Genomic DNA, 11,587 nt, shown 5'->3' with positions numbered 1-11,587 from the left:
ACAAAAGGGGACAATAGCACTCAAGTCCCTCCTTGTGAGCCTGTGTCTCTATAGTGATAGCAGGACACAAGGAAATGGATGGGCACTATTTGAATTTCTTGGGATAAAGAAATTACAAATTGTTTAGTTGTCTGTTATTCTGCTACCATGATGTATCACCACAGTATGGAGGGCTGTTGGATTGACCCATGAGCACTACCAACCAACCACCCAGTTGGCAGCCACAAGCGTCTGTAGCCTAGTTGGTAAAGGCAGCACTCTAGTATGTGTCTCAGCATAGCTGAGGTCGTGAGTTCAACTCTCACCAGACACATCTTCATTTTACAGGCTCTACACAAATAGTAAGAGAGAGAGAAAAAGAGAAAGAGAATAATCTGAGTTTATGATAATCTGGTGAGTACTAACTTCCACTGGCAATGCTACCTCCTTAAGGGAGTGCTGCCAAGCTGTGCTAGAGAGCGCAACAGCCTCTTCTCACCAAGGAAACATGGAAGGACTCTGAATTAGACAATTTTAATCAGCCACAATTTTTTAGAATTCTCTGTGGATAGTCAAGGTTCTTCAAAGGGAAACCTATGGGGTTTATTTATTGCAAAAACCACATAAAAAGAAGGATGAATAGCAAGAGAATCATTTGGTTATGAGGTCAATATACATGAAGACCTGTGATCAAAGAAGAGCAAAAAGAAATCAGGGAGAGAGAGCATTCAAGAGACACAGAGGTGCACCTCTGATATAATCAAGTTTCAGTGAAAGAGTATACTTACTATCAATATCCTAGGCGCCTGTGACATTAGCTGGTGTATTGGGAGCGTGGGATCCTCTTTGGTGGTGATCCTGGGTTATCTGTAGGTCTGGTTCTGGGAAGTCGGATCCCTCTGATGCATATGGGATCCTCATATTGAAAATTTTCAGTTTGCTTATGTAATCACCAGGGGGGGGGGTGCAGGTTACGGGATCTTGGGCTGAACAACAGGCAAGTATTTGGTACAAGTACTCTCCATACACCTGTGGCCTGCGGTTTATCTTATTTGCACCAAATTTTTACTGTTGGATTACAACTAATACAACAGTACAATCGTGGTGCTGCAAGTGAAATTGATCTCTGAGGCTCTGGCCGGAATTCCACAAATTGCACAGCTCTGACTGGAGGAATGCCTCCAATCACAGTTTGCCCCCTCAATTGTAGGGATTCCTCCAGTCAAAAAGGTGTACTGCCTATTTGACTGGAGGAATCCCTCTGGGTGAGGAGGCATACCACCTTGGCCAGAGGGATTCCTGTCAAAGAGCTATGTACACCCCTTTGACCAGAGAAATCCCTCTGGTCAAGCAGGTGTACATAACTCTTTGACCTGAGGAATCCCTACAGTCAAGGAGGTGTACATAACTCTGACCGCAGGAATCAATCCCTCTTGTTGGATTTATGTACACCTCTTTGGCGGGATGAATCCCTGCATTCAAGGAGGTTTACACACCTCTGAATGGAGGAATCAATCAATCCTTTCAGATTTATGTACACCTTATTGACTGGATGAATGCCTCCAGTCAAAGAGGTGAGCCCACTCAGTGAGCTGGATATTTGAACAGCTTGTTGGGAGGACCTCCCTTGCCAAGACAAGGGACCACTCCTAACAGGCCTTCTCAGCCCAGCAGGCAAGGAGGATGCCTCTCAGTGAGCTGACATACCAGCTTGCTGGGATGACTCCTTCCAGTGAGCTGGATACATATGAATCCAGCTTGCCAAGAGGACTTTCCCCAGTGAGCTGGATACATATGTATCCAGCTCGGTGAGGGGGGTCCTCCTGGCAATCTGGAGACCTCCCTGCCAAGCTGGATATATATATATATATATATACCAAGCTTTCCAAGAGGACTCCTTGGGAATCTACCCGTGGTACGCACTCCCTTCAATGGCTGGGTTTTATCAGCCATTGAGGAGAGTACACACTCCCTTTGATGGCTGGTACAACTTGGCCATCAAAGGGAGTGTGAACTCCTCTTGATGGCAGGGCTGTACCAGCCATTGAGGGGAAACACTCCTTTCAATGGCCAGTACAGCTTAGCCATTGAAGGGAGTCTCCCTGCAATGACCCAGTTGCCCCTGTGACATAGGTGGGTAATTTCACAAGGGACCGTGTTTGAAATGTCCACCCTCAGGTTTGCCCAAACCTGAGGGTTCCTTGCCAAGCTGGATGTATTTATATATATATGTATATCCAGCTTGCCGGGAGGACTCCTCCCAGCAATATGGATACATAAGTATCCAGCTCACTGGGAGGGACCCTCTTGGTGGGCTGGATACATAAGTATCCAGCTTTCTGGACCGTGGGTTCCAATGTGGAGGCGACCCCCACAACCCCCCCCCTAAAATTTGGGAGTGCCTCTGAGCAGGAGGTCACAGGACCCGCGGTTGGCACAACCCCTCACATGGGCCCCACGTGCAGAGCCCGCGGTCGGAGAAACTGCACAGGTTGGCGTGCCGTGGGCGCTGCAGTCAGGGTCCGGTGAGCAGTTCGAGAATGGCCGGGCAAAAAAAATTGCCTTACCATTGGAATTGAATCCCGTACAACACTGCTATGCAAAGAGGAGGAACTAGCACTAGCCTTGCCAACTGGGGCACCGCACATTTCTATGTGGCTACCACGGTTTATTGTACCAGATCAACCATTTCTCTAAATTTTCTCAGACAAAGTCTTTGGATTTTGACCAAGACTCATCCTTTTTGTTTTTGTTTTTTTGTAATTTCTCACTTATGTAGCCTTTTTCCAAACATGGAAAGAGGCTCAGAAAACATGTTTTTTTTTTAAAAAAAAAAAATCTTGGTTGGCCTAACGCAGTCTCAACCAGAGTGCAACGTTGGCGCACTGCTCAGCGCCAACCATGATTGGCTTGGCCCACCCGCTGAGTGAAGCTGGTTGGACTCTTGTCATGCCCAACCAGCTTACCCTGTGGGCACACTGATCATAGGGCAGTTGGCCTCGAACTTAGTCAGTCCTCCCTTCTGAGTTGGCAGGCTGGTGCCCCTCGCGCAAAGCGCGAGCCTCCAAAGGAGGGACTTGGAAGTAAGCGGGGAAATTTGGCGTGAGCGCTGAGGACCACCTCCAACCATTTGGCTGGTGTCAAACTTCAACACCACACTGAATTTGCCTCCTGCAGGCCAATCAGGCTGCCCTGGTGCCAGATTGAAGGCCTGCATCTTGCCTTCAATCCTACATAGATCACATGTCATTAACTCAAACGGTCTTGAAGTTACAAATCTTGTAACATCATCTTACCAAGATTCTTGGATTGTCTGTACATTTGTACATCCGAGGCAAGTACATAAGAGCTAAATACACATGCCAAAGTGTACAGTTATGGTGGCTTCTGTACTATGTTTTTGTCACAGTACAGGTAAGATACAGCAAGTTTATTGGATAGTGGAGTGTACAGGTGTGAAAAAAAAAACAAGAGTTTGACTTTTGGAAAACAGCTCATCGTGTTTTTTGAAAGGATGTCTAGCACTGCTCTGGGGGGATGGATAGATGATGGATGGATGGATGGCTGCGCAAGCAGCCAGGCTACAAGGCCGTGCTACTCATGACCCCGTATGTTGCGATAAAAATGTGTAGGCATTGATTTAGTGGAATTTGGATGCTGGCCAGGACTACGGTCTGTCAGCTCTCACGCCAGAATTCGCCGGCAGGTTGGCGCCCACCCGGCCCAACCTTTTGCCAACCGCGACGTTCGGCCATCGTCAACCCGAGCCCAAATTCGAGCGGTGGTGTATTTAAATCAGATGATGACGTAATCGGAGCCCCCGCTGCGCCCCCGAACATGCTCCCCTCTGATTAAAGCGAGTGAATCACTCAGATGACCGGCAATGGTAATCAAACCAAAAGTGAGTGGATGTTGCCAGTTTGCATCATTTGACATTACTGAAGAGCACTTCATCTCTTTCTTTTGCTCTGGTCTGGCAATTGCTTGGAACTGTGCTCCAGTAATGACGAACCTCAACATTTCCCGTCAATCAACCCGCATCAACCTTGTCTCCTCTCATTGCACCTCGTCGACGCGAGTATCGCCTGTCTGGACGTACCGCGCCTCCCATTCGCTTCGAGCCAAACCTCGGCTAATTCATTCGGGACCAACTCCCTCGCCCCCGCCACCCAAAAAACGAGCACTGGTTGATATCGCACTCATTGCTGGTGGTTTCTTTTCGATCGGTGCTACTGTCCTCTGGCTTCAAAACACCCGACAGAAGGAAATTGATGACCCTCTATTTGGGGCCACAACAAGCAGAGAGCAATTCGAAATCCCGATCGCCAGCCAGTGAGTCTAGTGAGTCTATAGTCAATCCTAGAATGAGCTTTGACTCACAATCCACATCTAATCGACATCCGTCGTATAAATGAGCGCATTTCATCTGATCCATTACTTGTGTTTTAATTTAGTACTGGCTCTCCCGCTGCTAAAAAAATCCTAACCATGCTATCAACTCATGAGGTCGATCAACTGCTGAAGAAATATGAGACTACCTTCTCCGTCGATCGGGTGGGAAACCCAGTTTACCGTACGATCTGGTGCCCGATAATTATGTTGCGCCCCAAGCTTCTTGACTGATGCATTTAACATTTACTTCAGGATACGATACTAATCATGTGGCATCAAATGCGCCAATAGAAGATGATTCGTTATGTGCTGTCATGACTCGCAATCAGTCAGAGTCAGATCCCAAATCATTTCCCAAACCATCTCCCAAGGATATGCTTTTTTTCGGTGTTTTTGACGGTCATTCTGGTTGGCAGACCTCGAAACTACTAGCCGAACAGCTTTTGCCCTCAGTCAACCGAGAGCTACACTCTGTCTTCCGCAGTGAACCGGAGTATGTGGCGGCCTATCTTGCGAAGCAACTTGCACAAGCCCACCCTGGCAAGAAGGCCAACAATGGAGCTCGAGAAGTTCAAATCCCGAAGAGTGTCATGGAAAAGATTTGGAACATCGTCACATGGAGCAATCGACATAGTCGAACGGTAATTGACGATCTTGACCAGGACGATGATATTGTCAAGCTTGCTATTCAAAACGCCTTCGTCAAGCTAGACAATCAACTTGTGGGCCGACCTGTGCAGATGCTGGCGGCATACGAGGCACAACAGAAATCTGGCGACAAGAGTATTCCTAAAGCTTATGGAGCCGATGTCACCCCCCAACAAACAGCCTCCCTACAAGCTCTGCTACCAGCCCTAAGCGGCTCTTGCGCTTTACTGGCGTACATTGATACTCTACGCTCAAAGTAGGTGTGTTTCTTTGCCAACCATGCCATGGGATCTGCTCATCAAAATTAGTTGTGTAATTTCGCCTCTAGAGTACATGTAGCCTGCACTGGCGATTCCAGGGCGGTCATGGGAGTCTGGGATCCGAAAGCTAATCAAGGTAAAGGTAAATGGAAGGCGCAATTGCTCAGCGAAGATCAGGAAGGCCTGAATCCGAGGGAGGTTGAAAGGTCAGCACTTCCAGCCCTTTGGGAATCCCGATCAAAGTGGCTTAATTGTTATTTTTCTTAGGATGCGATCCGAACATCCACCTGAAGAACGAGAAAATGTCATCAGACGCGGCAGAGTTCTGGGGGGCTTACAGCCCACCCGAGCGTTCGGCGATGCACGGTATAAGGTATGCGGGATGTACTTGAATCATTCAGAGCCCGTATTGACCATAATATTGTATCGACACAGTGGCCAGTCGGTATTCAAGAGAAACTTTATAAAGCCTTTCATCCCTCTGGAAGGGCGAGACGTGATCCAGTTGACTACCTCACGCCACCCTATGTGACCGCCAAGCCTGAGGTCGTTTCTGCGCCTATTCCCACTCCAAGCGAGACCGATAAGCCGGCTTTCGTTGTTTTGGCGACTGATGGTTTGTGGGACAGACTGGAAACCGCCGAAGTTGTTGGGCTAGTTGGCAGATGGATTGAAATGGGTGGCCAGCCTCCCTCGCTCTTATCCCCCAAACAGCAAGTTCTGGGCAAGAAGCAAGTCGCTGCGGCCGATCAAGTCGAAGTCATTTGCCCTCCTGGAGGCTTCCCGCCAACCGCACATGACCCTCAAAGTTCTTCGCAACAATCGTTCATTTTTGAAGACACCAACGTTGCTACTCATCTGATTCGCAATGCCCTCGGAGGTGCAAGTCGGGAAAAGGTTGGTGCGCTGCTTAGTATCCCTGCTCCACATTCAAGGCGATACCGCGATGACATAACGGTCACTGTTGTGTAAGTCCGGGTTCTTGAAAATCGTCTTGAAGCATGAAGGAGGTAGATCGCAGCCGCTGATACACTATGAGTCCACCACAGATTCATAGATCCTGAGAAAAGCTCTCAAAATCATTCGAGTAAGGTTAGCGATAGCGTTGTTGGGGAAGGAATAACAAAAACAAAGCCTGAGTTAATCGGAATTTCAAAGCTTTAGATCAACCTTAAATCCATTGTTTGAACATGATTTTTGTATGCCTGCCCAAAGTATGGCTTATATCTCCATTTCATCTTGATTCTCGAATGCCCCGAAATACTCCAATCCAGACACTACTACCTGGTGACCGAATCTTACCGTTGCGACATGGTGCTCGTCCTGGGAAGCTGAACAACTATGCAAGCAAGTGGCTAGAAACATAAGTTGCGTCATGGCCGTGGCTTCTTTATAAACAAATCTGAATGAGCTCATAGCATATTGGTGGATACTGGTGTGCTTTGTATCACGCCACTTCCGAGCATAAGAATTGAGCTAGAGTCACATGCTGCTGAATGCCCTTTCCTGTCCGCATGTTCTCACGGTGCATTACAATGTGGCCACAACCTGGTACCCGTGTAAGATGTCCTCAACAGGTGCCAATAAACATTTCTCTATTCGGGTAAATAGAACAAAATTAAGAAATAAACCCCGAAACCGGAGAACTTGGTACATATATACCAGATAATCAGCTTGAGAATCAACGAGATTGTATCTTCGAAAATCGGCGGTATGGGCGATGTGAACATCGAGGTCTATGTCAGATCAAATTTGACATGGCAAGAGAGCGTTATCTGATTTTGCTCAAATGGAAAAGGCAGTCAGTATCAAAATTAAAGCCGCATATCTTGGGAAGAAGCGCATCATGTGGAGAAATGCCAGAAAGCTTCTTCGCACTGAAAGGACTCGATGAGCTTATACATAGTTCTACAATCTGTCTAAGAGATGGCCATTTGTACGATTTGGATTTCGGGAACCACGAGTACAAATAAATAACAAATATTACAATGGTTTTGCAGGCACTTGTCCGTATTGTCTGCGCCTATCATCCATAAGTAAAACGTGCAATTCCTAAAAGTACTGAAATGGGTTGGAAGAAAGCACAAGACACTTGATCTCCCTTTTAGGTGATTTTTGCTGGTAAACAAAGCTGAACCAGATTGCATGGAAGACCAGTGGCCCTTGAAGGAAGACGTGTATCTTGCCCAAGTGGCCACCATTGAGGCCGACTCATTTGCGAACAGTTTCCTGGAGGCGAGTTGCCCAGACGTTCGACGAAGTCGGATTCTTGAATATGCGATTTGCGACAGCTACCTCAACACTGTCTGGTCCTAATTCGATACTGAAGTGCTTGGCGGCAAGCGAGGCATATCGTCGAGCATTTTGGAAACTGATTGGACCATTTGGGTAAGCTCATTGATCGTCTGCACTACAGTCAAATCAAGTTAAATCGAAAATGATACTCAACTCCGAATGTGACACCGCAACATGGGCAGCATCGGCGTACAGTTGACCGAATCTGTATAAAGGGAGAGAAGCAGATAATGGTCAATATGTCGATTTTCTGAAATGGCGAGTGACCAGATTTACTCATATGTCATGCCTTCCTGAGTCATCAAATCAATTGCTGTCTCGACCAAATCAACTGCCTCTGTGCCTCCAATAGATCCAGCACTCCATGCACTCAGAGTGGCTTTCAAAGAGTTAATCTGCGTGATTCGATGATCTGATTCCTGTACTCGATGTGAATCAAGTGAGCAAGTCTTGCATGTACAATTAAATCCATACGATTGGTGTAGGAACGATCTGTGTGAGGAAGAGAAAAGCGTTTAGTTGTTGAGTGTTCTTCTTTTTTTTGTTTCTAAGCTGCGATGAAATTTACGAAGAAAAAGCTCAACTGTCTGTCATTGCGGGGTAATTTGGAGTCAAAGTAGGTGACAAAGATTTCTTCTCCTGGTTGGATCACTTTTGTCACATGGACCACCTCTCGTCCTTCGTTTTCTCTCCAGCTGTAGATCGCATTGACAGCCCCGATACATGCATGATTGATACGAGCGACCGAAGGGAAGATGGACATGTAACCGCGACCTGAACTTATACTATTTGTCTAGAATGTGGGCAAATCATCGGTGTGACAGTCAGTGAGGCTCTCAAGAATATTTCCCTATATATGCTTGACAATCGTATCCCTGTGAAGCAATAATAAAAAAAAACTACTCAACTTGAAAGATCCCTCCATACTTGTCCAAACCACTTTCACTTCGATCCTCCCAGATGTTGGATAAAGCCAAGAAGCGATTACGATCTTCTCCACTGAGTTCTTGAACAGCTCGCTCGACCTTACGATTTGCTCTTCCAAGCGTGGTTGGTCCCAGTTTGATCTTGACCAATGGAGCTTCCTTCATGATCAATTCTCCTGTTAGTTAGATTATATAGAAAAAGAAGAAAGAAAAAATGTCAGTTGTTCAAAACCATGAGCAGATGTAGATTTTCAATCTGACCTGGAAGGATAACTCTTGTTGCGATGATGCCATAGCCCCCTCCTCTGTTGAGCATCGGAACGACTTTCCAGGCCGATACGTTGGGAGCACGTTGTGATGAGTACTGCTTGAGAAGATGGTTTTCATCGTTGGCGTGAATGTAATCGGAAATCTCTTGAGAAAATAGAATGGCGATCACAGCAAAGCTGAAGCCGATCAACCAGGTCTTTGACTCGGAGATGCTTCTGATGGATGATGCATAATTGTTCGATCGCGATTTACTGGACGAATGCTTGCTTCGACGTTCTTGCTGGTGTTTGGGAGCTTTGGCCATGGTTGGTGGGATCTTGCGAAGGCGACACAGAGGAAAGGCGTACGATAGGGGTGGGCCGATCTCCAAGCAGGCTATGTTGTGTCGGTTATCAGCTGAGCTGGGATGGCGGGATGTCGTGGTGCCCAGTGGATTTTGAGAAGTGCAAGTTGCCCGAGTCAGGCGTCGTCCAGCTGGTTTCGGGGACCAAGATCAAGGATTCGCGAGCTGTACAACACATTTATTTAAATAAATAACTGAAGTGTTAGAGCTCATGAGAATGGTTGCTGAGCTACAGATCAAACAAAGTCAAGAGGTAAAGCTTTACGTAAATATTTATCGACCTTTGCTGTCGGTAACCAAGAGCGCGATGAGCTTCGACAATCCCATTCGGGTCAACTCACTGATCAGGGCCAAGGGTCTTGCGTCATCAGTTCCCCTCCGTAGGATTCATCGAGTCTCGACAACATGGATGAATCTGCAAATAAATAATTGTTGTGTTTTCCGAGAAGGTTGGCTCCAACAAAAAAATATTTCTCTTTTCCTTGCGGATTTATCTAAGAGTAACTGAAGTATGTATCCCACAGCCATCTTGTCCCCTGCAGCTTGTGTAACGGTCCGGTGCTCGGTCGGCCCCTCCGGTCGGGCAGAGGGCAGCTGCTGATTAGCACGATGGAGGGTGGGAGAGGGCAACAAGCTGCTCCGGTTCAGAATCTGAACTCAGTTTTTGCTGAATTGGACTCCAAGACCATCTTCTGGAGAATGATGGCTCTGGAAAATTATCCTGGCTGAATTCAAACCCAAAGTACCTTTTGCAAGGTTTACGTAAGCTCTGGAAAGCAGACCCAGGAAATCACGCTTAATGACCTTGTTGGCAGTGGCATTTGGCAGGGTGGATGCAGGATTCTTCCTCGGAAAGCAGAATCCTTCTCAGCATTGGGAGGCCTTCCTCCAGATAAGTTGGGTTATAGCCACTTCACCCAAAGGTAATCACCACATGACAAGTTTTCTGGTGAGCTACAGACCAAATAATGGGACTGAGAGACAAGTGAACTGAAAGATATGTACCTGATGGTGGTGCGGGCAATGAGACAATGAAGTGAGTGGATTGCACAACAAGGAAGAAAAGGAACAGTCAGAAAACAAGAAGAGAGGAACTGAGAGTGATACCTATGAAATGATATTGGTGGTGAGCAACGGACCAAATATTGGGACTGAGAGACAAGCAAACTGAAAGATATGCACCTGATGGCGGTGTGGGAAATGAAACAATGGAGTCCACCCAGCAACAGCTTACATAAGCTGTAGTTGCACACAACATACTTAGAGCATCCTTATCGGTGGCTAAGTTGGCACGAGCTAACTTAGTCATCCAAGACCCGGCTCCCGCAACCGCATTGGTTGGAGCTACTATTCAGCTAAGTTAAATCACATAGCTTGTCTTCAGTGGTATCAACCACATCATTTTTGCCAGCATTGACTCGTCAGAATAACACATCCAATGCCTGCTCTACAATAAATAAAAACACCTTGTTTCTTTTCATCTGATCAGAAAATACACATGTACAAGCAAAAGTGGAGATGAAAAGAAAGGTCATGAGTAGGAGAAAAAAACAATACACATAGTGGGTGTAAGGGATACTAATGAAAATTGATTGAGTTCAATAAAGAAAACAATCTGGGATTGTCAGTAGGGAAGAAGAAACGGGCAAGCAAGAAGAACAAGAATCAATCAAGTGCAAGCAAGTGATCATCAATGTATTGAGTGCCAGCTAGCAAGCAAGAGAAATGGGATCAATGCATTGACTGCAAGCGAGCAAGAGCAAGAAGACCGACCAAAACTGATCCAGGAGAGTACCAGCAATCAATCCATCAACTGCGGGCAAGCAAGAGCAAGAAGACTGATCAAAACGGATCCAGGAGAGTGCCAGCAAGAAAAGCATAGCTCTTGTGGTTTCTTTCCGTGTTGTTTGTCTTTTCATTTTTTGTTTTTTTGTTGTTTGTCTTTGATGCTGTTTGTTTTTGTGGTTGTTTGTGTTTGTTGTTGTTTGTGTTTGTTGTTTGTTTTTGTTGTTGTTCCGTTTCTTCACCAAGTTGTTGATCAGAGAGTTCCTTGGGCAGCTCCCTAGCACATGAGCTAGGCGCGGCTAGATTTAGCTCCAGCTAGCCAGGATTCTAGCTTTTTGATAAGTTAGCTGGGTCTTAGCCCGACCCAATGCAGATGACCGGTGTGGCTATTAGGGCACTCAGTCCACTCCCGCATCTGCATTGGCTTGGATCAACTTGACCCGGAGCTCCGTTTGGAGCTACTGGGGCACTAGTACTTGTACTAAATACAAAATGCATATTCTTCATGCTCCAAAGCATGAAATCTATGTGTTTAGGTGCCAACCACATAGCATACAGGCACCTAAACACATAATCTCCAACAGCCTTGGACCTGCAAATCTGCACTGATGTGGTGTAAGACTCAAAAGTGGTTGTGAAAACCTTTTGCTGAATGGAGAAGGGGATGAAGGACTTGCAAGCTCTGCCCT

General features: G+C 46.5%; 2 protein-coding genes across 2 annotated transcripts; one reads left to right on the top strand and one right to left on the bottom strand.

Moving 5' to 3' along the window:
- Positions 1-3,982: 3,982 nt before the first annotated feature.
- On the top strand, positions 3,983-6,336 carry PtA15_5A944 (uncharacterized protein; the record flags this gene model as incomplete). Its single annotated transcript, XM_053169759.1, has 7 exons — positions 3,983-4,311; positions 4,434-4,552; positions 4,624-5,275; positions 5,348-5,485; positions 5,547-5,652; positions 5,715-6,176; positions 6,253-6,336. The coding sequence occupies 7 exons, from the start codon at positions 3,983-3,985 to the stop codon at positions 6,334-6,336; spliced, it is 1,890 nt and encodes a 629-aa protein (XP_053020924.1).
- A 1,154-nt stretch (positions 6,337-7,490) lies between these two features.
- Positions 7,491-9,074, bottom strand: PtA15_5A943 (uncharacterized protein; the record flags this gene model as incomplete). Its single annotated transcript, XM_053169758.1, has 6 exons — positions 7,491-7,650; positions 7,729-7,779; positions 7,851-8,066; positions 8,159-8,367; positions 8,483-8,676; positions 8,762-9,074. The coding sequence occupies 6 exons, from the start codon at positions 9,072-9,074 to the stop codon at positions 7,491-7,493; spliced, it is 1,143 nt and encodes a 380-aa protein (XP_053020923.1).
- Between the last annotated feature and the right edge of the window lie 2,513 nt (positions 9,075-11,587).

This window comes from Puccinia triticina, chromosome 5A (genome assembly GCF_026914185.1).
Source record: "Puccinia triticina chromosome 5A, complete sequence".
Lineage (NCBI taxonomy): Eukaryota > Fungi > Basidiomycota > Pucciniomycetes > Pucciniales > Pucciniaceae > Puccinia > Puccinia triticina.
Note: the sequence above shows the minus strand (reverse complement) of the source record. Positions and strands in the feature narration are given on the sequence as shown.